The following is a 22,661-nucleotide window of genomic DNA, read 5'->3' as shown; positions in this document are numbered from 1 at the left end:
ACATCAATGGGGAGATTCAAACAAACAATACAAAGTGGTTTTACGGATATTTGTCTTCAATTCTATATTTTGATTCCATCAGAAATCTGTGGGACGAAGCTTACTTACTTACTTTTACTTTCGCCTGTTACTCCCAATGGAGCATAGGCCGCCGACCAGCTTTCTCCAACCCACTCTGTCCTGGGCCTTCTTTTCTAGTTGTATCCAGTTCTTGTTCATTCTTCTCATGTCTGTCTCTATTTCTCGGCGTAATGTGTTCTTTGGTCTTCCTCTTCTCCTTTGACCTTCAGGATTCCATGTGAGGGCTTGTCTTGTGACGCAATCGGGTGATTTCCTCAAAGTGTGCCCTATCCACTTCCAGCGCCTCCGCTGGAATCTGGTTTGTTGTCTCCCACAGTAACTTGTTGCTGATAGTGTCTGGCCATCGGATCCGAAGTATCTTGCGTAGACAACTATTAATAAACACTTGTATCTTCTGGATAATGACTTTTGTAGTTCTCCACGTCTCCGCCCCATACAATAGAACTGTCTTGACATTTGTATTGAAAATTCTAACCTTGGTGTTGGTTGACAATTGTTTTGAGCTCCAGATGTTTTTCAGTTGTAAGTATGCTGCTCTTGCTTTGCCGATCCTCGCCCTCACATCTGCATCTGATCCACCGTGTTCATCAATGATGCTGCCCAGATATGTAAAGGTTTCCACATCTTCCAAAGCTTCTCCGTCAAGTGTAATTTGATTGGTGCATATTGTGTTGCATCGGAGAGTCTTGCTTTTCCCTTTGTTTATATTGAGACCTACTGCTGCTGAGGCTGCTGCTACACTGGTCGTTTTCTCCTGCATTTGTTGTTGCGTTTGTGATAGAAGAGCCAGATCATCCGCGAAGTCTAGATCGTTAAGTTGCATCCTGCCTGTCCACTGTATCCCGTGCTTTCCTCCAGTCGTTGACGTCTTCATGATCCAGTCTATTACCAGGAGAAAGAGAAACGGTGAGAGTAGGCAACCTTGCCTTACACCAGTCTTTACTTCAAACGAGTCGGTGAGTTGTCCTCCGTGGACGATTTGGCAGTTTAGTCCATCATAGGAGTTCCGTATGATATTGACTATTTTCTCAGGCACGCCGTAGTGTCGAAGAAGCCTCCATAGTGTTGTCCTGTCCACGCTATCAAATGCCTTCTCGTAGTCGATGAAGTTGATGTAGAGTGATGAATTCCATTCGATTGATTGTTCCACAATGATACGTAGAGTTGCGATTTGATCTGTGCACGATCTATCCTTACGAAATCCAGCTTGTTGATCTCGAAGTTGGGCGTCTACGGAATCCTTCATCCTGTTTAACAATACTCTGTTGAAGACTTTCCCTGGCGTTGAGAGGAGAGTGATGCCCCTGTAGTTGTCGCACTTGCTAAGATCACCTTTCTTTGGTACTTTGATCAGAAGTCCTTTTTTTCAGTCTGTTGGTACTTGTTCTTCGTTCCAAATCTTACTGAAGAGGATGTGTAGTATCTTGGCAGTTGCTGCTACATTTGCTTTCAGTGCCTCTGCCGGGATGTTGTCTGGTCCCGCTGCTTTGCCGATCTTGATTTGTCTAATGGCCATGCTGATCTCTTCAATTGTTGGTGGGCCAACATCGATTGGGAGGTCTGTGGGTGCTGCTTCGATGTTGGGTGGGTTCAGTGGAGCTGGTCGATTTAAGAGTTCTTTGAAGTGTTCTACCTACCTGTTTCGTTGTTCTTCAATGTCGGTGATTACTTTGCCTTCCTTGCTTTTCACTGGTCTTTCTGGTTTACGGTAATCTCCAGCAAGTTTCTTGGTTGTATCATACAGTTGTCTCATGTTTCCCTCTCTTGCAGCCTTTTCCGCTGTCATCGCTAAATCTTCCACATATTTACGTTTGTCGGTTCTGATGCTCCTCTTCACTTGCTTGTTTGCCTCTGTGTATTCGGCTTGTGCCTTGTCTTTTTCTGCTCTGGTTCGGCTGATATTGATTGCTGCCTTCTTGTTCCTTCTTTCTTCAATTTTATCCAGTGTACCAACAGTGATCCATTCCCTGTGGTGGTGCTTCTTTTGGCCCAGAACCTCCTGACATGTTGAAATGATTGCCTCTTTGATATCTTTCCAGTTGCTCTCCATGGTAGTTCCCTCTCCATTGAGTAGGTCATGAAAGGCCTCGAACCTGTTGCTGAGGGCTATGTTGAATTTGTTGAGTTTGTCAGCATCTCGAAGATAGGCCGTATTAAACTTTTGTGATGTTGTCCGCACCGTTGTCCAGTGCTTCTTGAGTTTTAGTTTCATCTTGGCGACCAGCAAATGATGATCGGATGCTATATCAGCTCCTCTTCTGGTTCTCACATCCTCCATCGTCCTCCTGAACTTTTTGTTGATGCAGATATGGTCGATTTGATTCTGTGTAGTGTGATCCGGTGAAATCCAAGTGGCTTTGTGTATGTTTTTGTGTGGAAATGTGGTGCCACCTATGACCAGTTTATTGAAGGCACATAGGTTTGCAAATCTCTCACCATTTTCGTTCCTTTCTCCCAGTCCATGTCGTCCCATGACGTCTTCATATCCAGTGTTGTCCTTTCCAACCTTGGCATTGAGATCTCCCATCAGAATGGTCAGGTCTTTGGTTGGGCACTTCTCGAAGATCGACTGCAGCCTATCGTAGAATTGGTCTTTAGCGTCTTCATCGTAGTCGTTGGTAGGCGCATAGCATTGGATGACGTTCATTGTAATGCCCTCTCTCTTTGTTTTGAAGGAGGCTTTGATGATCCTTGGTCCATGAGATTCCCATCCTATAAGTGCATTTTGTGCTTTTCTGGACAGCATCAATGCAACTCCTTGTGTATGTGGGGCATTTTCTTCTTCATGACCGGAGTATAACAGAAGTTCTCCTGAAGACAGTCGTTGTTGTCCAACCTGCGTCCAATGCGTTTCACTGATTCCAAGCACCTCCAGGTTGTATTTTCTCATTTCTGCAGCAATTTGGAAGACTCTTCCGGTCTCCCACATTGTCCGGACATTCCATGTACCTATAAGAATTGTTGCTCTGGTTGTAAGAAGGTGCATCGGCCTCATGACTTCCGAATGAACTCGGCTTTCATCATGAGACGTCATAATTATTCTTTCTACTCCCAGGGCAGAGTTTAAATGGTTTGAATGATTTTTTCTGGTTAGCGTTTTTTTAGCGAGTTGATTTTCTACGGGATGGGGTCGCTAACCCCATGCCCAACCCTCCTCCTTTACCCGGGCTTGGGACCGGCAGCAACCCCCAGAGGAGCTACAGGCGGAGTTGTGGGACGAGGCAGTAAACTACTTTTTCGAACGATTTCTTCTTCTGTCTTTATGAGATGGTAAAATCGCCCGAAGCAGCCGTTATTAATGGTGAATAATCTAACTGTTGTTACCAAGAGCTAAATTCAACAGTATAACATCACCTAGCGTCAAATCTACTTTTTTAAAAATCTTATCTCTCCATCCGTATTACTTCGCATTGTAGGACCTTAAAATACACTGTTTAGAATAAGTGTTTTCGATCTTTATGCTAATGCCACTAGTTTACACTGCCAGTCACAGACAGAAGTCGTCGAGATTTTGGGTTTGAAAGCAATCAAATTACTCCATTTTTGTTTTCTCATTTAGTTTCTTCCTTGTTCCCATTTTCAATGTTGTTAAACTATAGTGAATGAAGGCTCATAAGGTTTTTGGACTATATTTTATGTTTCTGAAAAACTTGATTTTCTCAAACTTTGTTTCCTAGGTTTCACTAAATGTGGATCAAATTTGGATGATAAATATGCTACTCTGCGCGCTAAAGATATTGCAAATTTACTAACACTACCCAACTCGAAAGACTTCCAATCAAGTGATTCCGATTCTAATTGTGATATACCGAATCTATATAGGCGCGGCACAACATTTCCCATTGTTTCTGACGCCTACGAACGATCTGTTTTTTCATCTACGCTATCCAATCCACTGAATGAAACCAACTGTTTACCAACCACTGGCAGAATTTCAAGACAGCCGAAATATTTCAGAGAATACAAAGAAAAACGATCTAGATGGTCTAACAATTCGAAAGTCGATGCTGTTGAATCATTGAGATTAGACCCTTTTCATCATTCAGCTTCATTGCCACCTAGTCTTGCTGCCCTCCCTCCACTACCTTTACCACTTCCTGCCAGCATTTCTTCCATTCTAAGTCTTTCTTCAAGAGGATCTACAGGATCTAACACATGTATATTATCGATATCTCCTGTTACTGTTGATAGAAAAAGTACTACCAGTTCTGATAAATCGGATATTAAGCCTTGTGTACGTAGAATTTCAAACGTGGAAGTTAGTCATTCAAGCAACAAATCATACTTTGACTACAACTCTAAACCCCTCCCTATGCCTGCAAATGGAGGCTATCACGCCCCTCTTAGTTTATGGTTGTCTGAACCTTTGGTAATTGGTGGGTCTGTTGTTTTCAGTGGTAGTTGGCCTCCTGCAGGACCTAGGGCACCTTTAGTTCTCATATTGGCTGGCAGTTTAACTCAATCAAGAGATATTCACGTAAATTGGAGTGAACATCTGCCTTTAATGCTTCTTGGTGTATTTCTTGGTAGGTTACTTCTATTTTCTCTGATATAACCTTTCTTGGTTTCTGTTTTGTTAAGAGTTTAAGTACATTCCTAGTTTTCTCCTTTCTCCATTTAAAGACTCATTTGATTTTGTCAGATAAGTCGGTTATTAACTGGAGATCATTCGCCAATCAAATACTTTTCGTGGGTTAGTGCTGAAAACATATGGCATAAATTTTAAAAATGTCACTCATTATTTTTCAACAGTCAGTTAGAGTAAATTATATCGAAACCAGATGCATCTTGAAAAATATATTTTCATTAGATAGTTCTGTTCACAGATATTACATGATTACAGAATTAATCAAAATGATAATTCAAACAATTTACTTGGTACATATACATACTCGATATTTCTCTTAGTTACAATTAATATATCAAATGGTCCTTATTTATTGCGATCTTGTTTTTCGCTATTATTGTGAGAAAAATGGTTTGTGTTTTTCACCATCATTGCATCTACTCAAAAAATATCTATCTCCTTCGATACCTACATATACTAATAAAGTTTTTAAAAGCCTCATTTCGATATACGTATCTAACATTTGCAATTCAAACGTACTTCTAGCCCTTATATTTTAATTCTGAGTAGTAAATGATAAACATTGAATTGTTATTCAATTTTCACCATGGAATGTAGAAAAACCCATATATTTCTACGAAATTACTGACTCATTTTTTTTTCCAAGTCTTCGTTAATTTTGTTTTTGCGTCAGTGGTAATAGTCGTGTTTTATAAAGTATCTAGGCGCCTGACATTTCCATCTATCCATATGAATTTCACTGGCCTGAAACACTGTCATAGTTCCATAGATTTATTTTTTAACTCATTAGTTTACCTATTTAATCATAAACCCATAAATTAGCGTTTGGATAACTAGATATTGTATTTCGACCCCATAATCAGTTTTTTTTACTATTCCTATACCTATTCTTTTACTTAATTACATTATTATCATTAGTTTATCATTGTGTTGTCATGATATCCAACTTTATCGAATACGATTCGTCATCACTAATTTGTGACTAGATATATTCCTACAAAAATTTGTACAATTTACTTTGTTTTGTTTTTCATTAAAATCCATAGGTATTGACCACTGTCGTGCACTTGTACAAGAAGAATCTAAACACTTGCTCGTATCCTTGTTAGATCAGGTGTGTCCACACCACGATATTCTCCGTTTGTTACGACTTGAATTAGAAGCGAATCTGCATCGTCTTGCTTATCCCTCTGGTTTTCCTGGTCCTCGTGTTCAAGACTATCGTTTAACGTTAGATGGTGGGCCATATCGTGTGAGTTTTGCTAAACTGACGTTCTAAAGAATCTCATTAGTTCATTGCGGTGATTAAAACTAAGCGTTTCGTTTAACAACAAATTTTTAGTTTTCTAGCTTGAAGAACGTATGCACTACCAACGCTCCAAAGCATACAATATTCACTACATATCTCAATGTTGGAGAGCAAGGAAATCAAATTTGATCAAATAAGAATTTAGTAATTTTCTTTATAGACTAGTATATAACGTTAACGAATTTCCACAACGGAATCTTGATCACTAGACATGTTAATGAAGTTATTTTAACAAAATGTGCTTATTGACTACAAGTTTTGATGATCATTCATCTGCAACTAGGGTCCATGGTTTCATGTAGCAACTTAAAATGATGCATATTTATGTGTCCTAGGACTTATATTGTGTTTGACTGACTGATATAACTAATATGCTTGATGACGTATTACCAAGTGGTTTTGACATAAGTGAATTGAAGGCTTTGATCAAACATTGACATCAACCTGTCTCGTTGTTGGTTGAAGGGCATAGAAACTACTTCAAGCAAATAACCCCTAGACCTGATGACATTCGGGGCTGTTAAAAAATTTCTGAAAAAAATATTTTGCTATAGAATTGAGTTGTTAACTCTACGTTAGTGGATGAAAAAATATCGAACGTATTAAGGAAATAGTATTATGACCATATGGGATGATATTTCGTTTAAGATGACACTGACGATGACAAAATATTTAGCGATAACAATGATTAGCTGAATGAGGTAGATGTGAATGATTCTGTAATCATCTGTATTATCTGATACGATATTCACTCGTGTTGTATTTTCTTCTTGTTGAATTACAGGAAAAGTTCAGTATGGTTATTAATCCTTTCGATTCTATTGAAAGGGATCAGTTGTTTCCTTCGCCACTTGTTTCTTGTACAACTACTAAACATGATGGAAATAGTAATTTCAAAAATAGGTCTCCAGCTGAAGATGAAGAAACTCTACAAACAACATCATCTGACCTAATACCACTGAAAGATATTAATGTTACAACTAGCTCAGCTGCTAGTCCATCTTCACCTAGCATTAGTCCACCAATAGTTGAAAATTTTCAAACCCATCCAACTCTCTTGACCAACCAAGGTCGATTAAGTGGTTCAATGTTTAGCCTTACTAGTACTGCAACTTTAATTCCACGTCATCATGAAAGCAATCTCTTTGAATCACAGGGTTGCAATGACTCATCAATATCTAAACGAAATTCAGTTTGTTATAACTTGACTTCAAATAGTTCAGAGAAGGAATTTTTACGTAATAAAACACTTACAAGTGCTGTTAGACCTTCATCTGTTTATTCTAAATCACGATCTTCAAAAAATGTGGCTTCGAACTGTGTCCCATTCAATAACCATTGTTCATTAAAAGTTGAGAAAACTAAGAGAATTAAAAAATCTGATCTTAAACTATTAGAAGAAGCTGTTCAACAACTTAAAAGTTTACTTTTGAATAGGTAAGTCAATATTATGTATAAATAAATTATATATTTGTAATATTATGTATACTTCAGCGTTTAAATAATTTTAGTATAGTTTGTGAAAAGGGATATATACTACTTACAGTTAAAGTAGCATGTTTTAAGTTTGTCATACTATTCATGTATCTATCTTTAAAAGACAAGATATTATTATTTTCTTGTTTCAAAAAATATCCTTTGACATTTTAATATTTTAGTTCTGGACAAGCTATATGGACGTGGGAAGATTTTAACATACAACATAATTCTTTTAGTACCACATTTCAGTATTATCAAAATGAAATTCATCAGATTATTAACAACGAGAAAGTAGAAAATAAAGAGTCAGTTATAAAACCAATGACTAATGTGAACCCTTTGGAACAACTTGTTAAACTTGTTGCTCGTATACTAGCCTTATCTGAAGCTGGTTCTGAACAGGCTGAAAATTGTTTGCAGTGCTTACATGGTCCACCACATAATCATAATAGCCAGAGTTTAACTTTTGCAGATGATGATTACAAAGATACGATTATTGATCATTCAAATTACTGTATGGTTGCACGTTTATCTCGAATTGCTTTGAATACTGGTTTATCGTGTCCTAGTCGACATCTTGCTAGTCGTTCTTTACAAATTCACCGTGCTCTTGGTGGTCATTTAGACAAGAAATCTTTTTCACAATTGTTAGCTAGATTAGGTGAAACAGTATCTGATGGGAGTGAAGAAATACAGGTAATTTTATTGTATGGATTTTTTCAGTCATCATTACAATGTTTTAGCACGTACATATTTGTTTAGAGTAATTTACACTTCTCAATTGTATACAACTAACATTTCTAATGAAGTTTACAATTATTAGCTAGAATTTGTAATAATAGGAAGATAGTTATACTTATAATGTTTCATATCCTTCGTCTATCATTAGAATCGATGTAGGAATAATAATAATAATAATAATAATAATAATAATAATAATAATAATAATTGTATATTGTATTAAGGTATTGTAAGTATTCGGATTTCGCAATGGTTTGTCTAAGGAAGTTGAGTGTGGTGAAGAAGTTGAATACGTTTGTTGTTTAATGAGGGGCTTCATGAAAACGTGTTATTGCTAATTACAATTCATAGTAGGAAGAGGAAGTAAAGTCACTATTAGTGAAAGTCATCCACAATATCTACTGGACTAATGAATACTTTTGAAGAAAAATAAGGGGGAACTACTCAGTGATATAGGTTTACTCAACTTTTCTCTACATGGTTCAACCATTCTGACACATTTGTATAATCCAAAATACATTAATTATACACTCTTTGTTTGATGATTTTTTAAACAATAACTTTGGTACATGACTTTTATTTGACCATATCTTTTCTTAGATAGTTACCGTAGTTATTCTGTAGTACCTGATATATTTATTTTTTCAACCAAAATGGTAAGTGTATCCACTGTGTTAAGCAGTGGAACATTCTAGATTAACCGTTATAGTAACACATGTTGGAAAACAATCTACATAGACAACTTGATCCTATTTGAGGTCAAACTCAGACTAAATAGTCAAAGCAGTCTTTCCAGTTGCAATTATAATAGTAAAATCAGAAACCTTACAGTAAGTTTCAGCGAATTTGAAGCCTGGTATTTGAAACTTGACTGATAGACATACCTACAGTCTCTTGTAACAAAACCAACAAGTCATACTTGTTAGATAAATTATGCCTATCATGACTCGGTGAATAACATTAAGATATTTTAAGCGATGATCACTCTGTTTCGGTGTTAGTTGGAGATATCAACACTGAAGTTTAAGGTTCATCCTATTAACGATTTCGAAATAGGATCAAATTTAATTTCTGTATTCTCCTATTATCCACTGTTAACAATGTCATCAACATATGATTTCGGTCAATATCGAAACATCCATTCATAGAGCTTTAATTCAAGTAGAAAGGAATTGATACAGTTTTAAATATCACATACCGATAAATATAAACCCATACAACATAAATAACTTAAAATTTTGTTTGTTTTTGCTCTCTAAATATTTAAATGTTTTTTTACGAGATTAAATTATGTTAACTCCATTATAATCCCAATATTTTTAATTCACGTGCTCTTTAGGGTTATGTCGCTGAACTTTTCCTCACACAAGAAGCAGCTATTCATCATTTGAAATCGAAAAGTGATAGTTTGCTGGAATCTGTATCTTATCTCACCTCGGAATCTACCTCTCCATCATCTAGTTCACTTAATGGGAATGGACGTAAATCAGTGCAAAATATAGTTTCAATATCAGATCGCCGTCATTTTCATCGTCATTCAAAATCTTCATCTTTAATTGGAAATCGACCATGTCATTTAAGTTCTGTCATGCCTATCAATGATTGTGGTTTATCTAAATTAGCTCAATCAACCTCTCCAAATTTAGAGTATGCATCACCAACCTCATCATTTCCTTCGGACTCTAAGTAAGAGCTTGTTCTTTAATCATCACTAAGGTTGAAAATAATGTTCTTAATGTTTTAATTAATTTTACAACGAATGAATAGTCTTAACAAATGTGATCGTTTCTAAAAGGTAAAGTGAGTAAATATAATAAAATGACCAGTGAATGCAACAACTTGAAACAGTGTTACTGTTTGGTTCGTCGGAGATGAATATGCTTAATATACTCATCATTTCCTTCTATGTAATGTATTTTCTAGTTCGCATTCTCCTCTTCTATCGTGCCGTAGAACTTTCAACCTTTTGATTTTCTTACTACACTTAGCTACTAAGTGTCGAGCGATTCACTTGTATATTTAAACTACCGAAATCATTTTTAACCTAATGAATTCAAAACAATTTCTTTCCTTATATTAACATAGTAATTCTACTGGCCTTTTTTATTTGGTAGTCACTTATCAAAAATATCTGGTACGTCAAATACATCTACACCTAAGCCAAATAATAACAACACCAATAATGTATGCCTGTTACCTCCAGAAGAACGTGCTGATCTAATTATTGGAATCTTTTGGACCGGCGTTTTACTCCTGGAATCAGATTTTGAACATGAATATTTGGTTGGTTTAAAACTTTTAAATTTAGTTATTCCGAGTGTTTGCGCATCAAATTTAGGCCAATCATCTGACGGTTCGAAAATAAATTTGAGTGATAGGGCTCAAAAGATGCTGAACCAATTACAATGGAATCCATGTTTTCCTGGAATACTTAGTTTGGTGATTAAAGTAAGTTTTATTATTACTTGATTATTAATCCTTTGTCAGGATTATTTTCTTTTAACAAGATTGTCTTCGGAAGCATGGTATTTTTTATATTGAAATTGGAATCACTTTTTAAAATACCACAAATTTGTCCACTAGGCATATCTTTCCCAACTCGTATTAGTTGTCGCTACATTATCTACTTTTTTGTTGATTTGTTAAATGAATCTATTCAATCGCGGTTGACGTATGGGTATTTTGAACAGATCTTCAGTACTGCATGTTTTCACGTTTTGATTTTGACACCGATTTTTACATTATCATCATAAACACAAAATTAGTGGCTATCATCTGTAAATGTGTGAACTATTATGAAACTAGATTTAATGTGTGCTGACTTCCATTACATATCGTAGCTGTATTGTTACAATGAAAATTACATGATTAGATGCTTTTTTTAGGTGGCCTGAGTCCTGAATCCAGTTAGATCGTTCTGATTGTTATCGAAACACATTCCGCCAATTCTTGTATAAAATTATCGATTTAACTGGCGTTAGTGAATAACAGAACTAAATAAGTCAAATATGAGAATGAGGTTCGAATACATGTGTTTCATGCAATCGTTGATCTGAACAGACAATCAAGGAGAAGGAGTGAAGGAAGCGAAGAGGTGAGAGAGAAGCGAAACAAAATGATGCGTGGTGGGGAAGGCGTGCGAGCCAACTCGACTTAACCAGGCGTGAATCGATATATATAGTCAGACAAAAATAAGTTACAGACATGTGATGGGTAGGATAAGCACATACATACGCTTACATAAAAACAGTCAAGCTTGATAAGCGAATACTTAACAAGGTCAAAACGTGACTCATGAAGAATGAATAAATTGGCCTGTCCGGATGCTAGAATAAGTTATGTGGGCTTGACATAGTAACCGACACTATACTTTAATAACAATGTGATGCGTTGTCAGTAAAATAAAATCAACCTAATGATGAGACAAATATTCATTAACATTTTGATTGTGAATAACGAACTACATTTTGGATAAAATAGCTTGATAATGAGCACTATTCGTGCTTATATAATTTCTATTGTTTTGTTCATTCTGTTTTTTGTGTAATATTCTCACTGTAATTTATTTTATTCAGAATATATCTATTTCCTCTGAATTGCTTTTTCTTTAACTTAGGGTTGTTCTTCGCCAAATCTTGTGGATCAGTCTTGTCGATTACTCGTATTATTAATCCCGTTTCTCACTCATCCTCTGATAGTACCAACTGGACGTATGGGGTTATCTAATCAATTATCATTTCCTATAGTTCTGCTTACGCTTATGCCTATGCTAGTAACCGCTTGGGATGAAGATCCATCTACGTCAGTTCCTTTAAACCCATATGATACTAATGCTGAACAACTTAGTTTCTTACAGGGTGGTTTTCTAGGTCGAGGTGTATGTGGATCGCTAAGTGTTATTCCTCGAGCGCTTGGTTCATGGACGTCGTGTTTTTGTACTTCATACACGTCGTATACGAATCCAAACATAGCATCTAATTCGAAACTAAGGACAGACAGTATCGGGCTTTTTGCTAATTGTCCATCAAACAGCCTTGGCACTTTCAGTGCTCATGAATCAACGTCAAACTTAAATGCAATAGCTACAGGAAGTACTACTCGCGATACGCTTTTAAATTCCAAATCACCAATTTTACGGCCAAAAAACCCCATTTGTATTCAGGTATGCCCAATTTAAACGATGTACTATTCCTATTCCTTTATCATACTAAATTGTATAATGGTTCTCGGCATCAGTCGTTCAAAATTCACACAATTGGATGAATTGAACAATTGTTCATTTCGATTCTCAAAATCGTTAATAGTTCTCATTCAACGGAAAAGTTACGCGTTTGTCGATTTTTATATGGTTTCGGGCAGTGGAACTGTCTTTATCACTTAACACTCTTACCATAATCAGTTCAAGACATCACAATTTATCTATCTATATCATGTGTATCATTTCAAGTCAGATTTTCAGATTCAGTGTGTTTTATTCGACCAGTAATATGAGATAAAAATTTTCAGTGACATAACTGCTAAAATATAGATGGGACGAGCAAAACTACTACTAATTTACAAATACTTTTATTTAGTTAGCTGAATAGTCACTGATGATGATCAAATGTCGTTCATGTATTGCAGTATGTTTATTTGTTGAATACTTTAAAAACCTGTAGTTATTAAGAATAAAGGCATGGTAATATATGTTTGTCATATAAATGTACGTTTCTAGTGGAGTTAGTAGTTACTTACAAAAGAAGAACAGTAATTTTATCGATACTTTGCAACTGAATCCCTGTATATACTTATCGTATTTGTTTTTCCTTGTACTATGTCAGTAGTAGTAAACCACAATCGTTCTAGCATGAGTCATTTTTCTGTGTTAATAAATTGCTTTTGGAAGAGAGTGAAATTTTCACTGTCATCTTACGTGATATACAATGATTTTTCTTCTGTATTTTGATTTAATGCTCAACCTATTCTGACATACAAATAGTTTTAATTGGTTTAACGTTTTATTCATAAGCTGTGCATCAGAATGAAGTCTGAGGAAAATTGAAGTGAAAACAATGCTGTTAGCATATAATACCTGTTGTAATCAAATTTATGCTTTACTATTATAGGCCGCTGAATCACTTGCTCAGGCTGCTTTAAAAACTGATCCAATCCAATTTACTAATCTAGCACTGATTCTCCGTCTTTATGCTTCTGGTAGTTTTTCCAAGGACGTTGATCAATGGAGTCGATGTGTTATATGCTATTTATTAGAAGGTTGTAGCTCGAATATATCACGTTTGCTAAAACATATCAATATGGTGAGGACATATATGTAATCTACCTGCTTTTATTTCGTTAAAAATTTACTTTCTTTTAACATTAAAATGAATTTTTCTACTCATCGTTTGGTGTATGTTACTTATGTCGACAGATATAAATAATATGTAACACCAATCGGAAGTTGAATCCCTGGCAGCAAAAGGCTAAAAAGATCAAGTTGAAGAGAAAGCAGAGACGGACATAGAAAAGGATTGTGACTTGGAAGAATCATACAAAATGTGTAGGACAAATGATGGATTAAGTATTCAACGTATGGTTCTCATATTTTACCAGGAGATTCTGTAATTTTGTGATAAAATACATTTGGTTGTCTCCACTTGTTTGTTCGTTCATTACAATTAGGATATAACAAAAAAACATATACCAACCAAAGTACAGTTTTACGACGCAGCAGTTCGTTCTGTCCTACTTTATGGCTGTGAAACATGGCCGGTAAGAGTAGAGGATATTCGCAGTCTGCTAGCATTCGATCATAGGTATCTTTGAAGCATTGCTCGTATATCCTGGGACCACCGAGTAAGTAATGCAGTTGTTAGGAAACGGGTACTAGGTAAGGATGGCAAATCGATTGATGAAGTAGTGAAACTTCATCAGTTGAGATAGCTGGAACACGTGTTACGTATGCCCAACCACCGACTGCTCCAGCGTGCGATGTTTTATGGTGTAGAAGTAGGTTGGAAGAAAGCTAGGGACGGCCAGACCAAAACGTGGCACAATTCCATGAAGTCACTGACAATTTGACTGAGCCATGCTGGTAGGTGTAGACTACCTGATTGGGATTCGCGAGATGATAGCAATCATTGGTTAGAGACCTTGAATGACATGGCTGAAAATCGTTTGCAATGGCGAAGGTGCATCCACTCTTTGTGCTCTACCAAATTCTAATTTTCTGAATTCTTCATATCCCTATGTTTTTTTTCTCTTTCCAAATTTATTTCACTGGATTGTACTCCTTGAATAATATCTTGACACCCTAATTTTTCACATTGATGCTTATACTCTTACTACTTCTACCACTATGGGATTTGAATCAACAACTGGATCTCTGTGTTAACGTGGTATGGCAACTCGAACTGATGTACGTACGTACGTACGACGTTCTACGTTGTGACTGACTGACTGACTGATTTATTATTAAGATTTTTTGATACTGGAGCAATTATCATAAGTTGATTGATATTATCTCACATCATGAAACTTATTTAAAAATGATGTCGAAATAAACATGATAATCTGTATCAAACTGAAGCTATCCACTTTGTTAATACAGTAGTATTACTGTCTTCTTTATATTTCATGTGGGACTAATTTTCTTCTTTAATAATTTTATTAACTAAAAAATATAAAGTTTCTTTGAACTCTTGTATTTCAATTATATTTTATAATAAACCTTGGTTGTAAATGCAAATGCTTTTAACTGTCACACAGTGAAAAATGCTCCCTTTTCCAAATATCCCTTTCATGATTTGCAGCTGTTTTCTACTGTCTTCCCTACTTTTTATTTTTGATACATCCATGTGTTTTGCAGGTTCAAGTAAAGTACGTTTCTTATTCTTAACTGAATAGAAAGAATTTTCAGGGAAATATCAAAATAATCTGTTTTATAGTTTGGTTATTTTTAATGGTAATTGCTAAACAAACCACTCAGATTTTGTAAATACTAACCGAAGTTTTTGTTAATTGTATTTGTATGCCGTACAAATACCAATAGAGCGTCAAGTGTAGCAAAATACTAGTTAAAATTCTAGTAACTGTTTGTATTTGAGATGATGGTTTCATGCTTATTTATTATCATCAATACGTATTTCCTATATTGGTAATGGTTTTCATGTAATCGGATGACGGCACAGATTTCTTTTCTAATGCTCACCAAAAACACTGGTCAACTACCTTGCTAAAGTAACTATTCCACACTAAATCTCTAAATGATTGACTGATTGTTACGCGCTAGAATAACCGTCATGTACATTGAATACATACACCGAACGACGACCATCATAACACATTACATGTGGGGAACTTCTCTTTTTCCATTGCTTATAGATGAAAGTCAAATTTTGCTAACAACTCAATTATTCTCACTAGCGACGGTTTATTAAGTCAACTGTTATTATGTTTGCGCTCTTTAGAAACATAACGATAAAATGTCATCAAGTTGTCTAGAGGAGAGTGAGAGATTTTTATGTGGGTCAAAGCTAGTATGAATTGGTCGCGTTTTCTTTTTTTTCACAGAGATGTATTTTTACAAGTAACGAATACATTGATACCAACACTTATATTGTGTTTCTTAATTTGAAATAACTTAATATTTCTTCTAAATTTTAGCTCTTAACTTCTGGACCACCTTGTCTCCAATTGCCTTTGCTTAAAGTGGCTCACTTGTTTTTACAACAAGTTGATATCAATCAACGAGATATGGAATACTCATTGCAAAATTTTATCACTTCAATTGTTAACCAGTTTATTGGAGTAAGGAATCAAAGTTCTCTTTCCCCTATTTGTTTTTATAATCGAACTTGTTTTAAAATTATTTAATAATTATTAGTAACGATAAAACAATATGATGAAACACCATCATTTAAGTGTGCTGATATCAGAGAAAGCATGTCATACAAGTTCAGTCTATGTATCGGAACAGAATAAATGGGAAATATAATAACATAAATAATCAACTTCATGTAACATGTGGATGTTGTGGACAAAAAGGTAAATTTATTAGTAGTTATTAGTAGTTGAATGACCATAACAACGGTGATAGTAATACTAATACTAAAAATAACAGTTCAACATGTGTTTGAAAATTTTGAAACAAATTAAGGATTAAGATGTTTAAGGTGTTTGAAGAGAGAGTCAAACGATATTTGGATGATGATAAAAAAGTCACCATAATAATAACAACCATTCGGTAGACGTATGGCTTATTTTGTTGAGTTAACTTTACCTCGATGTAAAATCTTTTCTCATTCGTTGTATTGATAATAAATGATAATAGTTACTGAATGTCTTCATAATAATTATTAGTACTAGACTTGTAATTTAGGGGCACTCATTTATCAGTAATTTTAACAAAAGGAGGGATTTTAATCGTTTGTACCTACTGGAAAAAATTACTCAACAAGTTCTCAAGTGAATACGACTAGTAAAAGGTGTTAAAAAATAATGGTAATTGTTTCATAAAATTTCTCATCAAATTATGTTAACTTCTATATATTTTCTTTATCTTATTTCTACTATATAGACCTGTTTATGGACTCATGTTCTTCCAATTTTACAAGTTACCGTTTCACGTTCAGCTGTATTAAACTCTGTCCCAGAAACACCTGCGTACAGCTTGCCTGGTTTAGATCCTTCAGGTAGTGGTCGCGTACTAGATTATGCAATTGCTTCGGCAGCAGTAGCTGTTCCACTACCAGACAGTGAACCTCCTAGATTAGAACTTGGTGGTCCTGTGTTAGATTTCACTTTTAATGTTCTTCAAGAAGCCCCATTATTAGCTCCTCAGTATGCCCCAATCACTTCATCGCATTCAACTTCTGACAATATATCTAAGGTGGATATTCCAACATTTGATCATACTTCATCATCAAAGGGCACTAAAAAAGATTTTATTGATGTGAGTGATATTGGTTTAACTGAAATATTCGTGTCAGCATCAAGTGGATGGAATAAGCCAGGAAACTCTCAGGTACGTGCAGTTATTTTCTCTCCGCATAGAGTTTGTGCTCGTTTTAAATGCTTTGTAACTGCAAGGATATGTAGACAAAATCCTCAGACAGTTCACATACGTCTCTAGAGACTGGATATTTTTTGTTCCTAATATTAGCAATGAGGAAACCCGAACCGGTACACTCGTAAATTCATACCCATTGAATAGATTATTGGCTTTCTGAGTTAAATAGCTCAAGGGTAGCACTTTAAAGTTTGATTCAAAGGATATGCGGTTAAAGTCTCAATGTAAACACAAACATCGGGTTATAAACACATTTGATTAATGATTCATAAATAGGACTAGACGAGCGTCATCAATTCCATAGCTAAGCACAATCCTAACACTAAAAAATCGTTTCAAGCGTTTTGCATAGAAAGTTGGTCAAGAGAATTTATGCAATACATATTATTTTGCCACCTTTATTGCTTTTACTGTCTATTCCTTATGCATGATCTGACCGATAATTACTATAGTTTCATTGTCTGACTTGTGTTCCTTGTTCAAAATGCTAAGCATATCAACGTTTATCATTTGGTATTGGTGATCGAACACATAAGACTTCCATTTAGTTAATCTTCAGTGGAAAATTTCGTCTATTGTGCTTTCCATCTTTAGTTTTCTAAATTTTATATTCATTGGAATTCAGTGCTTACTACTTTTAACGTTTATATTACTGTGGTACCTCTATTGGAAGTTCCAACTTTCAATGACACTTGTAATACAGAAAACTGAATTGAATGTATCCACATCGTCATATTGCTTATATTTTAAGAGAAGAGAACCACTACAATTCTCACGGCGCAAATTGGGAACACAAAAGTTTCGTATAAGTGAATAGTTATTCACTCTAATACAACGACCGTAGCTGAAAATGCACACATCTATATAATGATTTGAAACCCCACTTGATTATAAAAATAAAAAAGTCACATATATGCAAAATACTCAGAATTATATGAAATTATATCCTACAAGTCGTGCTGAACATAGTTCACTATTTTACAGGAAATATCATATCTTAATATAAACATCACACTGAAAATAAAACGAATATTATTCTGAGCATTTACTTCATTGAATTAAAGAGAAAACGTGACCTCACCCTTCTATCCCGTTGTGTCGAAATCCAACTGTCGAGCATACACAAAACGACTTTTCACAGTACAACCGCTGTCATATAGATTACTAGTTCTTTTTGTCAGTGAACTTGATATAAAATACTTTCTAAACCAAACAACACCATCTTTCTATTTATCAGATACGTTTGCGTGAAAAGCTCTATTGTTTAGTCAGTTGTTACGGTCTTCCTCCTCAACAGTGTATTAGTGCTCCAAGAAGTCCTTCGGTAAGTGATCGTATAAATTTACATATTTGTTTAGCCTCTTTTCTTTCTTAAAAATTTTCCTGCAACCAGTCATAATTTAATAAGCATTCAACATATGCATAGTTGGTAAAAAATCAGAGCAAAATGCTGAAGTACCGAAAGTTGAAGGCACATAACTGTCAAAAACATTTTAATATTTGGATTACATTTCTAACTTGTTACACAACTTCATGTGAGATATTAAACTGAGTTGTTCACGTGAACCGATCACTGAGCATTAACGAATCTCTGTTGTCTAGTCTCTAGTATTTATTGAGTCCCATTGATCATTCCCATTACTTTGACAACTATTATAATTATAAAATAACGATATTATTTATTCACTCACTTGAGCAGACGAGTACGCATTCTCTGTCTTTTCAAATAACTTTTCTCTACTCATACTTTGGGCATAAACTTATGGAGAAAGCACCCAACGTCCACAACAAATGGACTTTAAGTCAGTCTGTTCAATCGTTCACTATGTTTACCGTTGCTTAGAAATCATGGTGGTCAATAAAATAATTTTCACCTGGGAATAAATTTTTGAGGTAACATACATTGATTTTTAGGTTATTCTCCACTGTTTCTAAACCAATTCATAATCAGAATTTGTTACTTGAGAAATTTCGGAGAAATATTTAGCCACGTGGATTGTATAGACCAGTTCAATGTGTGAATAAATTATTAGACTCAACCGTAGTGATCAGAAGATAAACCAAGCTTGTCGTAAGACTTGAGGACTGTAAACTAAATTGTGAGCGAAGTTACGGTGCTCAGTGGTGAATAATGCTAAACTAGAACGGAGCAGCTGTTCAGTTCTCTTTAGTGTTTAATGGTTCTGCAGTTGATTTCAACTGCTCTTTGAAAAGTCTGTCTACTTATTTAGAATTCTTCTCCTGTTCATTTAATTTTACTAAGAATAATCTCTTTTTCACTTGTTCTCACATTGAATTTTATGTAATTAATTTATTTTTCTCTCCCTAATAAATAGGTTATATTCAGTCAATCTACTGAAACTTTAGATCCTCAATTGAGTATCCATTCCAGCAGTGAAACAACATCTGTAGTCGATATTAGTAATTCAGGTAAATACTTTCTGACTTGATGCTTTGTTGCATGTGTTTTGATCGTTCAGTTTTCCATGTTAGACTGATGGATGATCACATATTTCATGAATGATGAAACAGATTTTTTTTTTACATTGAAAATCTAATTCATCTTTAAATCTTTCTTTTAGCAAGATGAACAGTTATTGTGTAGTAAATTGGATTCTTTTCAGTTCGTATTCTCTATGGTCTCCATATATTAAGTGTACAAATACCGTTTCATAAGAAGTGTGCATAAGTTCATATATATATATATATATATATATATATATATATATATATATTGAATAGTCGATCCACCCATCAACTTGCCACGATATTCACATGGGGACGAAGCAATGAAAATAAGCTTATTCTTACTTGTTTGAACATATAATAGGAAGGAGTAGTGGTGATTTACTAGTAAGGTTTGTTGAGCATATGACTGGATATTTATAATGATAGCAATACTTTGATATTATTGCAAGTTGGATTTCTGACGTTTCGTGTTTCAGTAAAAGTCGCTTCTTCAGCGAATTATGTATGTTTAAATTTTAGTAGTAATACTTACCAAGTGATACCAAAATCAAATAAATTACAATGGTCCAATAAGAGCACATGACAAACACATATCTTTCTTTATCGATAGATATATTCAAAATGTGTCACAGCTTATCTACATTCAGACATTCTAATTTAGCACTGAAATATCTTTTTACGAATACCTGAATTTGTCGAAGTCTGGTCCATATAAAATATTAATAAAGACGATAAATCCCATAATACCACCATTATGATTGTTTCGAAATCACAGTTAAACTGAATAAATAATAAGTGAAGGCTAGGATGAAGAGCATTTCTTAAAAATTCGTGACAAAATGTGCAATACCAAAAAGATTTACAGTTTAACCTATAAGTGAAAAGGGACTACCAAGTGAACTTCTGCAAAACTCAAAAATATTTCATTGTCTCTCCGCTACTAACTACAAATCGATTGTGTGTTTACTTCTGACAGTTAATTAACTGAGATTCTTCACTATCAAACCAATAAAAATAATCCTAGTGAACTTTATGATGTGAGAAATAAACTTTACGCATCGAATATGTCTTAACAATAATTGCTATAGTTGAAAAGAGATTCAGTATTGTATATAACTACAAAATTTTGTCGAGAATAAAACGTTTGAGAGAATTAATTATTCACCTCTAATAACATTGTGCATAGCTTTCGAATATTAATTAAGGGATGTATAATTAGTATTGTAGGATGAGTAATAATCATCTAGAGTAATTTTTAGTTTAATTGTAAAAAATAATAACACCTGGTTGTCAGACTTTCCAATTTCCTGATTTTGATATTTAAGACTTCGATTGATCAGTCTCTATTGATGTTCTTAGCAGATTGCCTCAGTAGCTTACTGGATAATGTATTGGCGTTTAAAGTGATAGGTACTAAGCTCAAACTAGTATAAAATCCCCATCCCGGATTCCATTACTAGCTGCGGCCCAATTTTACGAAAAGTAATAACAAATTTTGTCAACCCTAAAATTTTTAATTCTTATAAAAAAAGAAAATATATTCAAATTAATTTATATGAAGTAATTTTCATTCTAATCGTTTAAAAATCCCAATCATATTAAAAGACTAATATTTGAACGAAGAATATTCTTTTCGATAAATTCTCTTCTTCAAAGAACTAGTAAGCTCCTTCGACTGCTCCTGTGGAGCAAGTTATATTGGTCAAAGTTCTAGGAATTTACATGGAGTTCAACCAGGTCTGTTGTGAGATAGTAACTCACTAATGACATTGGTGAATGGTTGCTCAATTTCGTGAATCAGTTGAAGTTAGACATTAACACCGTTGGATGCCAGCTCAGTGGTCTATCGGTTAAGGGCTTCGGCTCGAAACTGGTAGGTCCTGGGTTCGAATCCCGCGAGAGTGGGTTCGTGGATGCGCACTGCTGAGGAGTCCCATAATAGGACGAAACGTCCAGTGCTTCCAGGTTTTCCATGGTGGTCTAGCTTCAATTGACTCATGATCTCAACTCTATAAATTACTTAATATCATTATTAATCCCCCCTATACATAATTCATTCACATCGCATTGATCCCTCCTTATTACGTCTTATTAATTTTTCAAACAATTTAGTCTTCCACTTGATCGAATTGTAATTGCACTATCATATCTCTCTCACCCTATCTGACCCATATTTATACTCTGATCACAGATCTTAAATTTTCACTTTACATATATAAAGATTCAAGTGAACATTCTATATGAGTCATATCAACATTAACAATTTCGAACGAATATTATTAGTCTTTTAATATGATTGAGATCTTTAAACGATTAACAATTTCATTCTATTTGGTTTGACATTCCTAAATTTACATGCTTTAAACGATGTACTTTGCCTTTAACCTGGCCAATTTTTCGGATTATTAATTTGGATATATAATTGTAGAACCTGAAGAGAATTTATCGAAAAGAATATTCTTCATTCAAATATTAGTCTTTTAATTTTCATCCTACTTATTTTTATCACACCTTTTTGTTGTGAATTCTGTGTATTTTTTATAGATGATATTCATTTAGATGATACAAGTAGTGGCGAACAGACTGCTGTGTTTCGTGATTTGGATACTTATTTAGATGCTCAGTTAATGAATATAAACTTTTTAGGTGTACCAGATTGTAGATTAGTAAGTTATTTTATGTATTCATACTTTTATCACACAATGGTATTGAGATACGGTTTTGACAACGGTGGCCAATTAGTTGAAACTGTATTCATCAAACGAGGACATTATTAACAGAATATATTTTTGTAGAACTAGTTAGAACACTTCTAACCTTAATTTACCTACTTCTACGCAAGCAATTGAATATTATCATATCATCAAATGTGTTTTAAAGCCAAGTCTATTAACTTGTATTTGGTTAATGCATAAATTCATAAACATTTAATTAACAACGTTTTT

General features: G+C 34.6%; 1 protein-coding gene and 1 non-coding gene across 2 annotated transcripts in view; both read left to right on the top strand.

Moving 5' to 3' along the window:
• The window catches only part of Smp_141860 (putative heat containing protein), a gene marked incomplete at its 5' end in the record, with an annotated part of 84,553 nt that overhangs the window by 45,454 nt on the left and 16,438 nt on the right, over window positions 1-22,661 (top strand). Inside the window, 13 exons of the mRNA XM_018788550.1 lie at window positions 3,759-4,607; window positions 5,716-5,921; window positions 6,763-7,415; window positions 7,637-8,153; window positions 9,538-9,884; window positions 10,313-10,646; window positions 11,815-12,360; window positions 13,304-13,495; window positions 15,843-15,986; window positions 16,756-17,202; window positions 18,485-18,571; window positions 19,584-19,677; window positions 22,261-22,382. Of these exons, the coding sequence (XP_018654082.1) occupies window positions 3,759-4,607; window positions 5,716-5,921; window positions 6,763-7,415; window positions 7,637-8,153; window positions 9,538-9,884; window positions 10,313-10,646; window positions 11,815-12,360; window positions 13,304-13,495; window positions 15,843-15,986; window positions 16,756-17,202; window positions 18,485-18,571; window positions 19,584-19,677; window positions 22,261-22,382 (4,538 nt within the window). The remainder of the gene's footprint in view (window positions 1-3,758; window positions 4,608-5,715; window positions 5,922-6,762; window positions 7,416-7,636; window positions 8,154-9,537; window positions 9,885-10,312; window positions 10,647-11,814; window positions 12,361-13,303; window positions 13,496-15,842; window positions 15,987-16,755; window positions 17,203-18,484; window positions 18,572-19,583; window positions 19,678-22,260; window positions 22,383-22,661) is intronic.
• Smp_tRNA_01813_Pseudo_CGA.1.1 lies at window positions 21,549-21,620 on the top strand. The gene has a single exon. It is a non-coding gene (tRNA).

The sequence above is a fragment of the Schistosoma mansoni genome, chromosome W, assembly GCF_000237925.1.
Source record: "Schistosoma mansoni strain Puerto Rico chromosome W, complete genome".
Lineage (NCBI taxonomy): Eukaryota > Metazoa > Platyhelminthes > Trematoda > Strigeidida > Schistosomatidae > Schistosoma > Schistosoma mansoni.
This window is presented reverse-complemented; position numbering and strand designations above follow the sequence as displayed.